This window comes from Poromitra crassiceps (assembly GCF_964638095.1).
Source record: "Poromitra crassiceps genome assembly, chromosome: 1".
Taxonomy (NCBI): domain Eukaryota; kingdom Metazoa; phylum Chordata; class Actinopteri; order Beryciformes; family Melamphaidae; genus Poromitra; species Poromitra crassiceps.
Genome location: NC_139623.1, coordinates 125,436,300 through 125,456,609, shown reverse-complemented (window position 1 = coordinate 125,456,609; position 20,310 = coordinate 125,436,300). Strand labels below are relative to the sequence as shown.

General features: G+C 45.0%; 1 protein-coding gene across 1 annotated transcript in view; it reads right to left on the bottom strand.

Annotated features, from left to right (window-relative positions):
• Positions 1–505: 505 nt before the first annotated feature.
• tgfb2 (transforming growth factor, beta 2) overlaps positions 506–20,310 on the bottom strand; it is a gene marked incomplete at both ends in the record, with an annotated part of 79,434 nt that continues 59,629 nt past the window's right edge. Inside the window, 6 exons of the mRNA XM_083641258.1 lie at positions 506–664; positions 2,880–3,033; positions 7,085–7,262; positions 9,290–9,400; positions 9,512–9,644; positions 17,052–17,215. Of these exons, the coding sequence (XP_083497384.1) occupies positions 506–664; positions 2,880–3,033; positions 7,085–7,262; positions 9,290–9,400; positions 9,512–9,644; positions 17,052–17,215 (899 nt within the window). The remainder of the gene's footprint in view (positions 665–2,879; positions 3,034–7,084; positions 7,263–9,289; positions 9,401–9,511; positions 9,645–17,051; positions 17,216–20,310) is intronic.

The following is a 20,310-nucleotide window of genomic DNA, read 5'->3' as shown; positions in this document are numbered from 1 at the left end:
TTTGCGTTCGCACACTCTTATTCTGTACCTATATTCTCCAACACACCTAAAGCACCTGACGTCTGTGTGAAACATTGAATGATATGTGTGGTGGTCTGGGAGAAACCCTTCACATGTCGCTGCTACACATTGTTGGCAATGAGCCAAAGCAGGTTGAAAACGAGTTTTGTTATTTGGAGATTTGGAGTGATTTGGTTATTGTCATCTCCGTAGTACATCATAGTGAATGATTATTTTCACATAACATTCAAATCCGCATAACTTTTGATCCAAAAGAGCTATCTCAGTTATTCAAAAAGTTATATATAGAGGAGAGTTTCTAATTTAATGAAATGTAAAAAAAAAAAAAAAAAAAAAAGAAGGAAAAAGTAAAATGTTCACCATGTGAAGGGTTTTTGCAGGTCACCACATGTATAATAGTGCATGTAAAGAGATGGTATGGTTACATGCCTATGTGCTGTTGTGTGTGTTGGTGTGAAGGAGAGAGAGTATGTCGTAACCATTCCTAGCTGCACTTGCAGGACTTGACGATCATATTGGAGAGCTGCTCGATCTTGGGGGTCTTGCCGATGTAGTAGAGGATGGTGAGGGGCTCCAGGTCCTGGGAGACGCAGCAGGGTGAGGCCGAGGCTTCCGGGTTGATGGTGTTATACAAGCCTAAGACCTGGAGAGGGACAGGGGACACCAGTGTCACATACACGATTTCAGACGGCAGCCCGTCTTTATTGTCACACGAACACACTGCAACACATGCATGGGGCCACTACACACAATCATGCTGACGGTGGCCGGTGAAATATGTCCTCTGCATTTGACCCATCCAGGCTTGTCCTTTCCTCCGGGGGGCAGGCCAGGAGCAGTGGTCGCTATTTCTTTCCAGCGCCCGGGGACCTTCGTTGGACCATCATTGGACCAACTTCAGATGTTGTCGTCACTGGTCGGATGACGATCTTCTGCATGTTTTTAGTGGGGGGTTATGTACGGAGGAACCCCCTGGGGGGTACGGGGAGAACATGCAAACTCCACACAGAAAGGCCCTTTCGACGAGATAGCCCACTTGGGCAGTAGGCACTGAAGATATGGGGGGGGGGGGGGGGGCATGGTGTTATACAAGCCTAAGACCTGGAGAGGGACAGGGGACACCAGTGTCACATGGTGTCATACAAGCCTAAGACCTGGAGAGGGACAGGGAACACCAGTGTCACATGGTGTTATACAAGCCTAAGACCTGGAGAGGGACAGGGGACACCAGTTATACCAGAATCAGAATCAGAATCACTTTTATTGCCACAGTATGCAAGTTACATAAGGAATTTGTCTTAGTGTCTGTATGCAGCGTAGCGGTCAGGGGACACCAGTGTTATACAAGCCTAAGACCTGGAGGGACAGGGCACACCAGTGTTATACAAGCCTAAGACATGGAGGGACAGGGGACACCAGTGTTATACAAGCCTAAGACCTGGAGGGACAGGGGACACCAGTGTTATACAAGCCTAAGACCTGGAGGGACAGGGGACACCAGTGTTATACAAGCCTAAGACCTGGAGGGACAGGGGACACCAGCGTTATACAAGCCTAAGACCACAAGCCTAAGACCTGGAGGGACAGGGGACACCAGCGTTATACAAGCCTAAGACCTGGAGGGACAGGGGACACCAGCGTTATACAAGCCTAAGACCTGGAGGGACAGGGGACACCAGTGTTATACAAGCCTAAGACCTGGAGGGACAGGGGACACCAGTGTTATACAAGCCTAAGACCTGGAGGGACAGGGGACACCAGCGTTATACAAGCCTAAGACCACAAGCCTAAGACCTGGAGGGACAGGGGACACCAGCGTTATACAAGCCTAAGACCTGGAGGGACAGGGGACACCAGCGTTATACAAGATTAAGACCTGGAGGGACAGGGGACACCAGTGTTATACAAGCCTAAGACCTGGAGGGACAGGGGACACCAGCGTTATACAAGCCTAAGACCTGGAGGGACAGGGGACACCAGTGTTATACAAGCCTAAGACCTGGAGGGACAGGGGACACTGGAAAATCAACCCACATTCTTCTCTGGATAATTCACTTCCTCAGGTCCCATGGGCAATCTCGCGATTGTGAGACTTGAGGACTTCATGATCCAAACTAGTACAGGGCAGCATTTCACCTCCTACCACCCTCCTCCTCCAGGGGAAGACAAGGTACTGCACTTATTTCTTCTTTTTCTTTTGTAGATTCTTCTTCTTCAGGGGTCGCCACAGTGGATCATCTGTTTCCATCGGTTCCTGTCCTCTGCATCGTCCTCCGTCACGCCCGCTGCCTGCATGTCCTCCTTTACTGCGCCCATGAACCTCCTCGTGGGCCTTCCCCTCCTCCTCTTTCCTGGCAGCTCCATCTCCAGCATCCTCCTCCCGATGTACCCCACCTCCCTCCTCCGCACATGTCCATACCATCTCATCTAGATTAAGAATTCAAATTAGCCTCACATGGTTTGAAAGCTACTGTACTGGCAGGCTGGGGTACATCAACCAAATGTTGTTCTCTCTCTGCTTCAATTTTGTCCCGGAAGTGATGTCACTTGAGCAATTGTGCATTGTGACATCACTGATGATGTCATAGGCATTGTGACATCATCAGTGATGTCATAAGAGCAAGTGAGCCCACACAGCGGTCGAGCAGCAGGGTGGGCGAGGCCACACAGTGGCCGCGCTGCATATGTGAGCTGCAGGGCCATCTCGGCGAGCTGCAGGGCGGGCAAGCCCGCGCAGCGGGCGAGCCTACAAATCGAGTGCGCATAGCGCGTGAGATGCAGTCTTAAAAAAAAAAAATTTGTTAACTTAAATTCTGGCAAAATCTTACACGTTACACCTTTAACCCTTGCCCTGTTACCTTGGAATGCTGGGTGTCGGCGCTCCACAGATATGGGCATGCCCCGGCGCAGAAGTTAGCGTTGTAGCCTTTGGGTTCATGGATCCACCGCCAGCCCAGGTCCTTCTTGAAATCGATGTACAGCGACCGTAAGCAGCAGTTGTCCTGGACGTTTCTGTGTGTGTGTTTGTGAGTGAGAGTGTGTGTGTGTGTGTGTGTGTGTGTGTGTGTGTGTGTGTGTGTGTGTGTGTGTGTGTGTTTGTGTGTGTGTGTGGGGGGGGGGGAGAAGAGAAGAGAACTGAGTTTGCAGAAGACAAGCGCTGAAATGACGATAGACTTGCTTTTAATTGTTTTGGTTGGCATTATGATTTCACTCTAAACCTGAAAGGGTTAGGGTTAGGGTCCGTGATTACTTTCTTCCAAATAAAAGATAGGACCCCCCCCCCCCATTTAATGTCAAAATATTGCTCATTAAAATAAATGTGTTTTGAGTTTGTCACACCACAGAAAAATTTGTTATTAACAAAATTGTCCTTTTGACAGATCAAGTTCAAGTTACTAATACTTTATTGCCATTCAACATCATTGATAGGAATTTGCTTTAGTGAGCTCACACAAAACACAACAGGACATGAAGACATACAATCCCCCTCACATGAGATACACACATTCAAACAAAATCGAAAAGAGAAAAATAAGTGTGCTGCTGTTGTTGTTGTTTTTACGTGCAAGCATATTTTGTCAATAAATATTTCAATCAATGAAACAAATAAAAATGTCACCAAGTATAAATTAGGTTTCAAAAGCATGAGAAAATAAGCAGTATTCTCTGCTCTGAAACGCCGGGGGGCGTATCTGCTGAAGTGCTCCCATGTGCTCTCCCCCCTGGAGAGTCTTGCATCATCGAGAGACCTGATCACAGAAATGGTGAAAAACTGAAAAATGGTCTAACTCCACAATTACTAGATGGTACTTTTCACATGTTTTCAGCAACAAATATCTGAATCTGGTTTCCAGAGATTTTAAGTAGATTGCCATCCACATGTTTATACATTTTCATATTAAAGATTGAATTTGAAAAACAAAAGTCAGGACAAAGTATGTTATTTTTGGTTTTGTTTAGGCTCTCCTGTAAAGTTGGTCAAATGTCCATGGCACACCAATTAACTCATTCCCCGCCAGGGTTTCTGACCTTTTTCAGTGATTTCTCCTATGTAAACACCGAATATCCCAAAAGACAGAACAAAGCCTCTACTTTTATGGGAAAAAAAGTTTGTTTCTGTCTTCTTCCGTTCTTTAGTTTATTTATTTATTTATTTATTTATTTGGATCCCCATTAGCTGTTACCGAGGTAACAGCTACTCTTCCTGGGGTCCACCTTAAAAACATAGAAGTATACTCATGCTTTCACATATAAGCATACATTAATACATTTACAGTAATCGGCTACCCCCCCAAACCCCCCACCCCCCTCCCTAAAAAAGCACAAAAAACACCATTACACCATTACAGTACAGCAGAACATTGCAATCATATTTAAATAAAACCATTTATCTATTTATTTTTGCAGGCCTGTACCCAAGAATAACCTCTTTAGTTTCTTTTTGAAACTTACTTTACTTGTTGCTTCAGTAATCAAGCATGGCAACCTATTCCAAAGGGAGATAGCTCTATACATAACCGTTTTTTTCATTGCATTGGTTCTAGGTTGAGGCATTGTAACATGACCCATTCTCGCTTGTCTTGTTTCATGATCATGTCTGTCCTTAGAAAATGTTATCTTTGAGTACAGGCAATATGGTTGTTTTAAAACACAAATATTTCTGAACAAGACCAGGAGACTGCATGTCAATCTGTCTTCCACCTTCAGCCAGGAAAGATCTGCATGCATTTTATTAACACTTTCTCTCATTGAACAGCTGAGGGCGAGACGTGCTGCTCTATTCTGCACTAACTGGAGCTTGTGCAGCTCTTTGTTTGCTGCATTGGACCAGATTGCAGGACAGTAGTCCAGATGAGACAATACCAAGGCCTGTATGACCTGCAGAGTGGTGCTTGGAGTCAGGAAAGAGGAGCATCTTCTTAACATAGATATTCCTCTCCCGACACTTAGGTCGTTTTCATCAGAATTGCCCATCGCTCACCAGGAAGTCCATCGCTCACCAGCAAGTCCATCGCTCACCAGGAAGTCATCGCTCACCAGGAAGTCCATCGCTCACCAGGAAGTCCATCGCTCACCAGGAAGTCATCGCTCACCAGGAAGTCCATCGCTCACCAGGAAGTCCATCGCTCACCAGGAAGTCATCGCTCACCAGGAAGTACATCGCTCACCAGGAAGTCCATCGCTCACCAGGAAGTCCATCGCTCACCAGCAAGTCCATCGCTCACCAGGAAGTCATCGCTCACCAGCAAGTCCATCGCTCACCAGGAAGTCATCGCTCACCAGGAAGTCCATCGCTCACCAGGAAGTCATCGCTCACCAGGAAGTCCATCGCTCACCAGGAAGTCCATCGCTCACCAGGAAGTCCATCGCTCACCAGGAAGTCCATCGCTCACCAGGAAGTCATCGCTCACCAGGAAGTCCATCGCTCACCAGGAAGTCCATCGCTCACCAGGAAGTCCATCGCTCACCAGGAAGTCCATCGCTCACCAGGAAGTCCATCGCTCACCAGGAAGTCCATCGCTCACCAGGAAGTCCATCGCTCACCAGGAAGTCCATCGCTCACCAGGAAGTCCATCGCTCACCAGGAAGTCATCGCTCACCAGGAAGTCATCGCTCACCAGGAAGTCCATCGCTCACCAGGAAGTCGCGATGCCTTTTTGTGCAGCGAAGCGGGTGAAAAATTCACCCCACACAGAGAGCGTACAGGGCGGGGTAACGCTCTCATGTTCTCCGTGGGTCTGGTGCTTCCTGTTACTCGATGTGTGGAGGTCATCCACAGTCATCGCTCACCAGGAAGTCCATCGCTCACCAGGAAGTCCATCGCTCACCAGGAAGTCCATCGCTCACCAGGAAGTCCATCGCTCACCAGGAAGTCCATCGCTCACCAGGAAGTCCATCGCTCACCAGGAAGTCCATCGCTCACCAGGAAGTCCATCGCTCACCAGGAAGTCCATCGCTCACCAGGAAGTCCATCGCTCACCAGGAAGTCGCGATGCCTTTTTGTGCAGCGAAGCGGGTGAAAAATTCACCCCACACAGAGAGCGTACAGGGCGGGGTAACGCTCTCATGTTCTCCGTGGGTCTGGTGCTTCCTGTTACTCGATGTGTGGAGGTCTGGGGGCATATTTAATATTTTTTATCCCATTTTTATCCCCCGTTAGTGCTAATTTTAGATCCTGGTTGCTGCTCCACCCTCTGCCAATCTGGGGAGAGCTGAAACTGGCTCCATGCTTCCTCCGAGACATGGCCAGTAGCCAGCCGCTTCTTTTCACCTGACAGCTTCACCGGTAGGACATAGCACGTGGGAGGATCACGCTATTCCAACGAACAGAAAAGGTCCACACAGAAAGGTCCTTTTTGACGACCCCACCCGGGCGGCGGGCACTCGAGGACATGCGGACGGGCACGCACTCCTTCAGCACTCACAGCGTCCCAGGTGGGAATCGAACCCAGGACCTTCTAGCTCTGCACCACCATGCCCACCCTGGGGGGTGGGCATGGTGACGGCATTTGACGGCTGAAATTTACACTTTGTGAGGGTTCACAAAACTGATTAATTACTAATCTAAGTGACAGGAGAAGTGATTGGTGTGCATTTACCATGCTTCTAGTGAAAGAAATCCTCCAGTGTTGAGTGACTGTCTCAACAACGCACTGCTTTAAGGCTCCAGGCAGACGTGTTTTATGTGCTTCCTCCATGAAGGGAGATCAATGCTGAAAACGCTCGCTGGTTTAACTCTCGCTCGCGGAGGAATATACGAGTATGGTACCACTTCATATGGTGGCCAAGAGCGCCATCTATCGCATGGCAGTGAAAAGACGGGTTGACGTCTATAGACGCCAATGGCGGGAATGAGTTAAACATTAACCAACAACTGACAATATTTGATTGGTGTGGCATGAGCTACAGTAAACACAGACAAATAAGGACTGGAACATGTCAAATCTGACCAAACCTCTCCAAACAAACATCTGTGTTTGTTCTAGAATGTTTGATTGGTGTGCCATGGCCATTAAAACCTTCTGGTTCTCACCCCTGGAGCTGCTGTAATAGAGATGCTTACCTGGAGCAGTAAGCAGCATCCAGGGCCCTCTTGGCGCGGTGGCTCTTGTGGGGGGACTGGGCCTGGGACTCCAGCCTGTATGAGGGCAGCAGCATGAGGAGCAGGTGTGGAGCCTGGGCACTGTGCCTCCGCTTCTTAAAAACCTTCAGGTCCCCGCCGTGGAAGCTGTCGTCAATACCTGCAGACACCACACACACATCACACATAACTTCAATACCTAGACACCACACACACATCACACATGACTTCAATACCTAGAGACACCACACACACATCACACATGACTTCAATACCTGGAGACACCACACACACATCACACATGACTTCAATACCTGAAGACACCACCACCAGGGTACCCCCCAGGGTTCTCCAACTTAAATTGAAGACTTCTTAAGACCTTTTTACCACCGAGAATGAAATCTAATGCCAACTTCACTGCCATACAGGTGTCAAGTGTCAGAGGGCACACTATCTCATGCCTTCTGGTTCTGCCCTTCACTAACATGATTCTGGGCTCAATCCATTATTTATCTCTTTTTCCACCATCTCTCTGAACCTGACCAAGAACAGCCTGTTTCTCTCGTTGTGTCTTTAAGGCTCATTGATATTAACGCCCCCTTTGTTCTGATTGGCTAACTGTTTCAAGAGTGAAATGTGAGACACCGCGGGCCGGCAGCTACAGGTAGGGAAAACTCTGCAGTAATAAATAACAACTGCTCAACCACTTTGAAAAAACACTTTTCCATAGATGTTTCATAAAAGCCGAAAAGGAGTTTTACTTGGTCAAACCAAGGAATTCAGATATATCCAGAATCAGGTGACACCACAGAACATTTCACTTGGAGCCAAACTAAAAACGGTAAGGGTAACACTTTATAATAACTATACATACACTATAAAGCATTAATAAAGAATTAGTTAACACTTAATTCATCATGACTGTGACATCTTCAGTGATGTTATAAATCCCACTGTGACATCATCAGTGATGTTATAATCCCACTGATGACATCATCAGTGATGTCATAAATCTGTCATCATCAGTGATGCTGGTCTCATTGGCCACACAGCAGCCGAGTTGCGGGCAAGGCCGCGCAGCGGGCGAGGTGCGAATGCGAGCCGCAGGGCCAACTTGGCGAGCTGTACGGGCAGCTTAGCGAGCTGCAGGACGGTTATAAACGTTTTATTCCTGATTAATAACCTAATCTGTAATGTGTTTAATGATTGTATTCTCATACTTTGTAAATCATAGATTCACCATTTATAAATACATATTATATCAATTACAAACCATTTATTTAGGAGTTGTTAATGGTTCATAAAATCATTTAGAAAGTGTAAGTAAATGATTAAACAACTATTTATGTATGTACATTTATGTGTACATTTGTACATAATGATTTAGACATGGTTAGTGAGTGTTACTAGATGGTTTATAAACACTTATTGATACTCAATTCATGGGGAATTACATATTTACTAATGCTTTATTAATGCTTTATAGCAGGGGTGTCAGACTCAGATTAGGTAGAGGGCCGGATTTGTTCAACTGAGATCTCATGGGGGCTGGATTTTTTTTTTACTAAAATCAATTCGACTCATTTATCCATTTACTTCACAAAAGAAATACTGCTCTTTCCATTTCTCTTGAAACTGCCTGCATTCCGTGTCAACCTTTCTCTTTTTCGACAGCATCTTGTTGATTCCTTTGTTTTTTGGTAGGTAGCCGAATGCGCGATTCAATTCCAGCGTGGCATCATGGCGGCTTTGTTTACACTTGATGACCTACTCATACTTCCTTGTTGTGCAGGTTAATTAACTTATGAATGAACTCTTAGCTTGCTTATTAGCCACACGTAGTTCATGATAATGGGGTGTGAATTTAATAATAATAATAATAATATATATAATATATATATATATATATATATATATATATATATATATATATATATATATATATATATATATATTATATTCCAAAACATCTCGCGGGCTGGATGAAACCTGCCCGTATCTCTGACATCCCTGCTTTATAGTGTATAGTTATTATAAAGTGTTACCACTGTGAGAACTGAGGGGAGACCAAACGGCTTGTTTAGAGGCTCTCTTTTCTAATGTGGATTGCATGGATATAGATGGCGACATTGAACACTTATGTAAACATAAACACTTTACATAATCAACTTTAAGAAATCAAATAACCTGCAAAGCGTGCCTCCAGCTCCTCGCTCTTGTTGGGGATAATGTAGTTGTTTGATGGTACAAACGTGCAGCACGGACAGTGCAGGCTGATCTTGAATCCACTATTTCTGTCTGTGGGGTGACAAGAGAGTCGTGTAACAAGGTGATGGGAAAACTTTTTTTTCGCCAATTAATAATATTGATCAGGAATGTGCTGCAGTATGTTACGGATGTGACTCTTACCTCTGTGGTTCAGCCACTCGCTGACCGCCTCCGTCACATCAAAAGACAGCCACTCCCCCTCTGTTTGCGTGCGCACCACCTTGCTGTCGATGTAGCGCTGCGTTGGGGATGTCAGGTCTTTGTGTGCCAAAATCTGTGGACAGAAGAGAGGATGAAATGACACGGATTACCTGGGTCACTCCTAGTCTCTCCCCATACTGCTGCGCTCCGCATACTACATAAGTGAGTCTGTGCCAGTTAACAGCCACTGCTGGGTTTTAAAGGCGGGTTGAAATTGAATGAGTGACAGGTCGTAGCACCGATGAGAGAGCAAATGGGCTGCGCCTCCCGTGTCGTCTGATCGCAAAGTCATTACTGATTGGAGAGGACTGCAGCCATCACTGGCATATGACTGGCCTATAGTGAACGGTTCCCTCCCATAACCAGCCCTCTGAGGGAAAGTGTCCCAGACCCAGAGAGAGATCTGCAGCATGCAGTAACGTAGTGTATCAGCGTAAGAACTCTCATGGGTCTGGCGTCGAGACTAGGTCACTCCTGATCAACCACTCTCTTGGGTGGGGACTCACGTTTTTGAGCATCTCGATCAGGGCCTCTAATGGGGGATAAACGCTGTTCAGGTACCTTTTTAAATACAAAATAGCGTTTACTCACATTTTTATGATGGTTTATGCCCTTGTTATTGCACAATTTTTTAAACGGCGGACCTTCTCTGCACCATTACTGTCTTTCAGAAGATGTAGCGGGCTCATTTTTAAAGCTAGAGTGAAGATACTGATATCATATGAAACTAGAAGACCTATAGATCTATTGGTACCAACCATGCCATGATGTAGCTTGTCGGAAAGAGGGTTAAACAATGCTCAGGCTCAATTTTGGTGAGGGGAAAACTGGCACAGCCATTTTCAAAGGGGTCCCTCGACCTCTCACCTCGAGATATCTGAATGAGAATGGGTTCTATGGGTACTACCCAACCTGAAGAACGTGGTTCCATGATGATGATGATGATGATGATGATGATGATGATGATTTGTTCTAGTCTCATACTGTATCTAGTCTTGTGGGCAACTGAAGCTTATAGTTTATCCACCTTTTTCATGATAGCTTGAGAGAGCTATCTCTACAGGCCTGGTCTCTTTATCTCTACATGCCTGTTCTCTTTATCTCTACAGGCCTGGTCTCTTTATCTCTACAGGCCTGGTCTCTTTATCTCTACAGGCCTGGTCTCTTTATATCTACAGGCCTGGTCTCTTTATCTCTACAGGCCTGGTCTCCACATTATCTCTACAAGCCTGGTCTCTTTATCTCTACAGGCCTGGTCTCTTTATCTCTACAGGCCTGGTCTCTTTATCATACAGGCCTGGTCTCTTTATCTCTACAGGCCTGGTCTCTTTATATCTACAGGCCTGGTCTCTTTATCTCTACAGGCCTGGTCTCTTTATATCTACAGGCCTGGTCTCTTTATATCTACAGGTCTGGTCTCTTTATCTCTACAGGCCTGGTCTCTTTATCTCTACAGGCCTGGTCTCTTTATATCTACAGGCCTGGTCTGGTATCTTTATCTCTACAGGCCTGGTCTCTTTATCTCTACAGGCCTGGTCTCTTTATATCTACAGGCCTGGTCTCTTTATCTCTACAGGCCTGGTCTCTTTATCTCTACAGGCCTGGTCTCTTTATATCTACAGGCCTGGTCTCTTTATCTCTACAGGCCTGGTCTCTTTATCTCTACAGGCCTGGTCTCTTTATATCTACAGGCCTGGTCTGGTCTCTTTATCTCTACAGGCCTGGTCTCTTTATCTCTACAGGCCTGGTCTCTTTATATCTACAAGCCTGGTCTCTTTATCTCTACAGGCCTGGTCTCTTTATCTCTACAGGCCTGGTCTCTTTATCTCTACAGGCCTGGTCTCTTTATCTCTACAGGCCTGGTCTCTTTATATCTACAGGCCTGGTCTGGTCTCTTTATCTCTACAGGCCTGGTCTCTTTATCTCTACAGGCCTGGTCTCTTTATATCTACAGGCCTGGTCTCTTTATCTCTACAGGCCTGGTCTCTTTATATCTACAGGCCTGGTCTGGTCTCTTTATCTCTACAGGCCTGGTCTCTTTATATCTACAGGCCTGGTCTCTTTATCTCTACAGGCCTGGTCTCTTTATCTCTACAGGCCTGGTCTCTTTATCTCTACATGCCTGGCCTCGACGCCTTCATTAGGTGCCATCCAAGTTTGAGCGACATTGTTCTTACTTGGACAAGCAAATCAAACTAAAGAAGGAAATGCTCCAGAGGTCAACTACTGCTACAGATATGCTTGGTGTGAACTCCCCAGTTTTTCTTACATTTATTACAAAATAAACTGGAAAAGTCACTTTTCCCAGGAAAGACCTACCAGATTCTGGGTGTTTAGAACAGCAAATATAAAAGAGCAAATTTGTATTCGTAAAAATGTGGCAGATTATTATTTTAACAGCTTGTTCCCCCAAAGTTTTTCTAGAGTTTAACATCGGGCTTCTGAATGCATACCTGGATTACAGCATAAGGGATTTCGACATCACATGCTGTACATTCGTAAAATATCCCTGATATGTCAACATAAAAAAGGCAATATAAAAATAACATAAAGTAGCACAATAATGGCAACCTGGAGAGACTCTCCTGGTTGAACTGTTCAGGTCTGGCAGACCGCTCTCATCTCCCTGATCGATTGGACAGGTCTGGGAGGAGCAGAGGGAGCGGAAACAGATGCTGTTATTCTGCTGTCCTTCATAAGCATGTGTTTATGTTGGCTCATCCCCTGCCTAATGTGTAAAACACTGCTCCTGCTGCATTTACTGAGACCTGGTGCTCGACTTTGGTGTGGGAAATCCAACAAAGAGAGAATGTGGAAGAAAGAGGGCTCGGAATGGTGGTGGATGAGATGATCAAAAGTGTTAACGAGATGGTGCTGATGGGTCGAGGGAAACCTTGGACAGATTTATGACTCTTCATACTAAAGGCAACGTTCTAAATCTACCGGTCAGTCTTCATCCCGACCCTCATCTATGGTCATGAACTATGGGTCATGGCCGAAAGGACGAGATCGCATCTACAAGCGGATTAAATGGGTTTGCTCAGGAGGGTGGCTGGCATCTCCCTTAGGGATAGAAGCTCAATCACACGTGTGAGACTCAGAGTAGAGGTGGTTCAGGCATCTAGTTAGGTTGCCTCCTGGTCACCTCCCCAGGGAGGTTTTCCAGGCACGTCCAGCTGGGAGGAGGCCACAGACTCTCTCTTACCAAACAATCAATATTGATCATATTATTGCTCTGAAAACAGCAAATGCATGCGTCATTGTTCTGTTGTTGAATAAAACGACACTTGATTGACAATTTATTTGGCTGTATGATCACACGGTCACACTGTGCACAGTCAATTTTTTTAAATATAAAAAAACATGTTTACGCCATTTATCAATCAATCAATCAAACCTTTATTGGCAGACGCTTGGTCCATAGATGACACATACACAATTACAAAAAGCACATAAGGGCATAATAAAAGAACAAAAGTACATTATAAAAGAGAGTCATACCAGAGTTTCCACATATGTGACTGGTATCTCACAGTGCTTAGCCCAGGATCAGTGAGCAACTTAATGATAACATTCTGAGACACGTTCAATCTACAGATGAACCTGTACCTCAGATTTCTCAGGAGCGCCTGGAAAGTGGCCACCCCCGCCTTACAGAACAGGTCACTAGCACTGCTCCACCTGGGCTTTTTCAGCAAGATGCGCATGCAATCATTATAGGCAACCTGAAGTTTATGCATGCTTGCCTTCTTAAACTTTGCCCACAAGGGGGCAGTATAGATAGGGGTACAGTAAGCCCTAAAGAGTGTGATCTTTACATCATCAGAACAGGAGTGGAATTTCCTGACCAACATGTTAGCCTGAATGTATAACACACGCCGCTGTCTATACATATCATCATCATCACCCATATGGTCAGTGATGAAGTGGCCAAGATATTTGGTTTTGTCACAGACACATAGAGCATGCTCAGACAAAAGAAAGACAGGAAAAACAAGATCCCGGTCCTCTTTCGTTCTACAGATCATAACAACACTCTTCTTAGCATTGTATTTAACATCAAATTGGACCCCGTAATCAGAACAGATATTCAGCAGATGTTGAAACCCAGCGCTGCTGGGGGAGAAGATCGCCAGGTCATCCGCATACATAAAGTGGTTAATCAAGGCGTTACCGATCATACATCCTGTTCTGCAGTCTCTTAGCTGGACAGAGAGATCATCCATATATAAATTAAAGAGAACAGGGGAGAGTAGCCCCCCCTGCCGTACCCCATTACCAACACAGAAAGGGGTAGAGACACTATTGCCCCATTTTACCAGCATACTCTGGTTGGCATACAAGTATGCCAGTATGCGTATTATGCTGCCAGGCACACCTCTTTGACTTAATTTTAGAAACAGCTTATGATGATTGACCCGATCAAAAGCCTTTGATGCATCTATAAAACCAACTAAAACAACAGAGGAGTTCTGCCTTTTATAGGCTTCGACAACCTCCTTCAATGCATAGATACACAAATCAGTGCTATGCTTGGCCTTAAAGCCAAATTGATTGTCAGTGCTGGATATAAACAAATTTAAACGATCTAATAAAACCATTTCAAATACTTTGGAAATCACACTGGCTAGGGCAATAGGCCTGTAATTATCTAGGCTCTCAACTTTGCCAGTCTTATCCTTGATAACAGGCACCAGAGTGACTGACAACATAGATGCCGGCAGAAAACCATGGGTCATAAAGCCATTAAAACACATGGCAAGAAGAGCTGCAGCCTTGGGGCTAGCTAACTTAAGATGTTCAGCAGAAATATGATCTAATCCACATGCTTTGTTATCGGCTAGCTGTAAGATCGCCTGGTAAACTTCTTTAGCTGTAACTGACACTACATCGTCATTCACAATGGTGCCCACATTATAAGGACTACTTTTAACACAGGTGAAGAGGACAGAGTAATGTTGCCTCCACAGTTCAGCTATATTAGCAGCACCAGAGACTCCCTCTATGGTGCAGGGTAACAATGCCCCGGCCCTGTTCAGAGCCTTAACCTCCTTCCAGAAGCCTGTGACATCGTTACCCAGCAGCTTTTCAGCCATAGAGTCAGCTCTCTGGTAGTGGTAGCGGACTGCATACTTATACCTGGCATTGGTGAGCTTTTTAAACTCCAGCTCCTGCCCCTGTCTAGGCCTGCCGGCTAGAACCCAGGACCTGTAAGCCTCCTTGGCTTCTGCATGATGTGCAGCTACATATTTATTCCACCCTGTTATTATTATTATTGTAACATAACAGATGTTGATCGTGTGCGTCTGCTGTCTGTATACGAGGCTCTGTGTCACCCCGGAGTTGCCGTACAACAGGATGATTTGTTGGACGGTAATGTGTACAGACGCACACAGTCAACATGTAATAGTCTGTTACGTTATCATACATATAAAATACTAGGCAGAATAGGTGAATATTCCCGTTGTGGTAACGTTATTTGGACGTTGGGGGGATGCCAAGGAAGTACGTCCAGCTGACGTGCAGGTAACGTCATTGACGTCGCTACAACTTCCATTCCCGGTTTTTGAACCGAGGGTTTGCATAGAGAATTATGAGGTGGCCACCTCCGTCAAATTTCGTGCCACCTCCAGCTCTCGACAAAACACTATTTTCTAATAATCGGTGGATTTCTGTCATTTGTAATTGCGGCATTACACAGATGTGTTGACAATTTAATGTTAAATATTCTTTAATTAAGTTATTTGTTTAAGAAAGCAGCATTCTGAGCACTTTCGCATTATAGTCATATGAGTACACAATCAACATAAAAAACGTCTCATTTTCATTATAGCTAAAATAAATCACTATATCCCTTGAGCAAGGCCCTTAACCCCAACTGCTCCAGTGGAGCTGATCAGTGGCCAGCAGATCAGACTGTGGTTGTACTGGTCAGCTTCCAGGTATGAATGTGTGTGTGAATGTGAACAGGGCACTCCTGAAAAAGAGAGCATTGGTCTCAGTGAGACTCCCCCTGTATAAATAAAGGTAAAAAAAAGAAAGAAAAAAAAAAGAAATATATATATCGGCCGCCTATTGGTAATCTGTGGATTTCCCCCCAATAAAATCGGTATCGGCCTCAAAAATCCCATATCCGTCGGGCTCTAGTACCACCTCCGCCTAATTTTGAGCGAGGAAAACCCTGATGAGACGTCTTGATTTGACGTCCAACATCATTCAATGTCCAAATGTTTCCTGGGTAGTGACCATGCTGACACCAGAATTTGATTTGGGCAAATATGGTGAATCTGTGTCAGAAACCTGACAATGTTGTGGCAGTGCTTTGGTCACAAACAGATAAAACTCATAAATGAGCCCTTAAATGAGACCTTTCAGTGTTAAATCCCTAGGTAAATCACGGGGGATACTCATCATGGCAAAGAACAAAATCCACCTTAGCAGCTGAAATATTTGGACATTTTTTGATGAGGTGTGAATTCTTGCTGTGTATACAAGTGAGTGTGACGCGCACCTGACGGATGGATGTGGGGCGGACGTTATCGGGCTCTTGATCTCCTCGGTGTGAACTCTCTCCTCTTTGTACCGGCCCGCTCCATCCTCGCTCACACATTTATAGCCGCTGTGTTTGCGTGAGAAAATCCCCGTTTGGAGCTGTGTTTAGCCCAGCTGTCATCCCCCCCGGCCTGGATGTAAACACAGCATGGGAACTGGCTGGTGCAGACAGGCCGACGGATGATGACCATAGGGCTAAATCATGAATCATCATCTGAATTCTTCACTGCATTTTACATTCACAAATAACAGCGACCTGATCCACAGCGCCCCCACCTTTAAACTAAGCTCATACAGTATGAACAGCAAATGCCTTGAATTTTAGAACGCGTTCATGTCTGAGTGTGTATCAGGCCCGGCTCCAGACCCAAATTACAGAGGGGGCCTGCCCCTCGCTTGCTAGGGGGCCAAGCTACCCAAGGGGGGTCCGGGGGGATTCTGCCCCGGAAGAAGATTTTGTACATTTTAAAGTAAAATTCGTCAACCTGGTGCATTTGAGAGCAAAATGAAGAGGCTAAATCTATGAAGAACTACACACATCTCTAATGTGTTGTGACTTTACAAATAATTAGGCCTAAACAATTAATATTAAATGTATTTACACATGGTGCACAAATTGCATTCATTGTGACAAATTTACAATAGTTAATATCCAGCCAGAATCATTGCAAATGGATGTTCAAACTTTAAAACGGAAAAACGTTTTTAGCAAAAAAAAAAAAAAAAAAAAAAAAAAAAAAACAGGCCCAACGCCGGGCCTGGTGTGTATCAAAGTGGTAATCCTCAAAACCTTCATGCGTTCAAGACTAGCTACTTCAGAGAAAAGCCATAGTCCTTCCTAGCGTGAATGAATCCCATCTTTTTAAATGGATGTTGGGAAACTTAGTTCTACAGTACTTCCAGAGGGAAGGTGGGGGATGTAGGCTACCTGGTAAAGCTCAATGCGCTGCTCAGACACTTGGGCCCTGGCATTTTGGAGGCGGAAGATGCGGAGCTCAGCCTTCACCAGGTTGGAGGCGTTCTTCTCCATGGAGGACACGTCGAACGTCAGCCGTCTGAAGTACGGGTTGTAGTGGGTGGGAGGGATGACATCTGAAACCAAGAAGGGATATTGGTTGATCTCTGTATACAGTATGTGTATGGGAGAGAGAGAGAAAGAGAAAGTAGGTGCCCTCCACCTCCCCCAAGTGAAATGTTCTATGGTGTCTCCCGATTCTGAATATAGCTGAATCACTTGGTTTGACCAAGTAAAACCCTTTTTATAGGGATTTTTCAAAACGTCTATGGGAAAATGGATGGGGGATGAAATCTCTTATAGGGCCCAAGCTGAATCCGGAGGAAGGCTTAACTATGCAGTGCGACTGACAATGAGCGTAACAGTGAAATATGCTTCAATTCCTGCATTTACAATCAAACCAACAATGAGTGCAAATAAGGTCTGGTTGTTATCGTCCTGACAATGCTCCTGTGACCACAGGTCATGTGACAATTACTCCTGTGACCACAGGTCATGTGAGGGAGAACTGCTAGGAAAAGAAATAGAATAAGAGCTGAGGAGAGAGAGAGAGGAGGGATTCTTTGTAATTGTCCAAAAAGACGTGAAAACAGTCATTTCAGAGACACACAAATTTGCTGATTTGGTTCTGTTTGGGTTATAGGGCTAGGTGCCTCATGTGAAATGTGTTGTAAAACAGTATAGTCACATACACATCAGGGTCAGACTATATCTTTCATTCAATATCAGGTAGCAATAGCATCGATGCACAGTGAAAACATCGATATAAATCGCCATGACGCCATAAGAAATTATTTTTTAATTCCACGGCACGTCTGCATCACCATTACCGCCCAAGCACCCCTCTTTCTGCATACAAACAATGCGAGTGCCGCATGGCAAGCATGCAAGAAAAAGAGGGAGAGGATATTCACTCCCCTCTCAGATATAAATGAACACATATTGTTTAATATCGATCACCCCTGAATCAAATCGTATCGAAATCGTATCGTGGCAGATTCTGTGATATCGGCAAACATCACATTGTTGTCCAATGAATCGATATCATATCATATCGTGATCAAACTTTTCATGCCCACCCCTACGAACCAGTCAGTGGATATGACACAGTTTGCTTGATTGCACTGGTCAAATTTATAGATGTTGAACATCAGCGCAAAATCAGCTACTTAAATCAGCTACTTGCATCAGCTACTTGCAGCTTTTGTATCAATATCAGTATCAGCCTTCAAAACCCACACTGGTCAAAGCCCATTAAGGCAGTACAGAGTGCAGATCGTTGCAAATCGGCTTAAGTCAGTGAATGTTTTGAGTGTCCAATGATGCTCTAAATCTGGTTTTGGTGCCTTTTCCACCTTGAAAAGACAGACAATCCTCACAAGAAAAATGACATGTCTATTTTTCAAGGTGTTAAAATGACCAACGTTACCATTTGCGATATCTTGTGGTTGGGAGCTGTAACCAGGAAGTAGCAATGACCTCTGGTGGTCTTTCACGTAACGACAATGTGATATTGAAATAGGCGGAGACACGTAAGGTAGTAGGGGTGGGTTGGGCAGACCTGCGGTAGCATGCTCGTCTTTTCAACCGAGAGAGGCGGGTTCGCCTGCCGACCTGTTCTGTTTTCAACCCCCGAAGTAGCCGGTCTCGATTCGCACATATATGTCGTTTTCAGAGTCAGTGGAAATAGACCTATTCTGTCGTTTCAGTATGAGGACATGTTGTGAAAATATTTTGAAGATCACAAAATATCAACAAGGCCACCTTAATGCACGGGCTTGACTGGGCTGCAGCCCAGGGGCCTATACGAGCTCAGGGGTCTATATATATACTGTATATATATATATATTAGGGCTGTCAGCGTTAACGCGTTAATCGCGCGTTAACTATCGTTCCTATTAACGCCACTAATTTATTTAACGCGCGATTAACGCATGCACGTTCTGTGATGTTTGAGCCTTGGTCCGAGCCGTAGTTTTGGAAATCAGGAAGCAGTAACGTTGATAGCAAGCAGAAAGAAAGCTCCTTGAGCAGAAAAGGAGGAATAAAATGGGTATATTGGCAAGTTCAGCTTCAAATTGAGAAAGATGTCCTGCATTTTGGGTGAGAGAGAGAGAGGGAGCGCGTCAGCTCTCCCCGTCTGTCTCGTCTCACCGTGGCAGAGAGAGTGAGAGACAGACAGACGGAGAACGGGGGGGGGGGGGGGGGGGGGGAGACAGAGAGGGAGAGAGAGAGGCAGAGAAAGCGAGCGAGATGGACAGACAGGCAGTGAGAGAGGGACCGACGGAGAACGGGAACGCGAGAGAGAGAGATACCGAGAGAGAAAGAGAGAGGGGGGAGAGAGCATGCACGCAGCTTCTCCTGTCTGTGGCTGGAGAGATGTAGAGGATAGCACCAATTAACTTCACACAGTGCAGCCTGAGAGATGTGTATTCCCAGTAACTAGTAGCAATAATAACAATATTACCAATGGCCAAATACTTACCCATACTAATGATAGCTACCCATATTAATACAACAGTGCATCTTTGCACAAAGCTCTCAGGTTTAAAGTAGCCTACCTCGGTTTAAGGTAGATTTAGAACAGATTTAAAAAATGCGATTAATTTGCGATTAATCGTGAGTTAACTATGGAAATCATGCGATTAATCGCGATTAAATATTTTAATCGATTGACAGCCCTAATATATATATATATAATAGATAGATAGATAGATAGATAGATAGATAGATAGATAGATAGATAGATAGATAGATAGATAGATAGATAGATATAGATATACTGTAGATATATGAGCTCAGGGGTCTATCACACAAGGCAATACGAATCACATTGTTTTGTAATCTGTTTCATTTTCTGTCCATCACTTAATATTCATGTTTGTGGTTGTCGATTGGTCAATTTACAAATGACCCACGTGGCCACCAAACAAACTGCATTCTGATAGGCTGTTGACAAACCCCCTGCCCCCAAAGTGGTTTTGTCCACTCTGTATTGTGAGCGTCAACCTAAAGTACCCCTATAGACCTTATTCGCTAACCCTGGACGGCACCATATTGTTGACATACCGTCCTGCGCGCACACAGCGCTGCAGCTGACAACTAGTAACAGCCTTATTGTCATTTCTGTTCCATTACAAAATAGCGATGGTGATGACAGCAGTAAAAACCC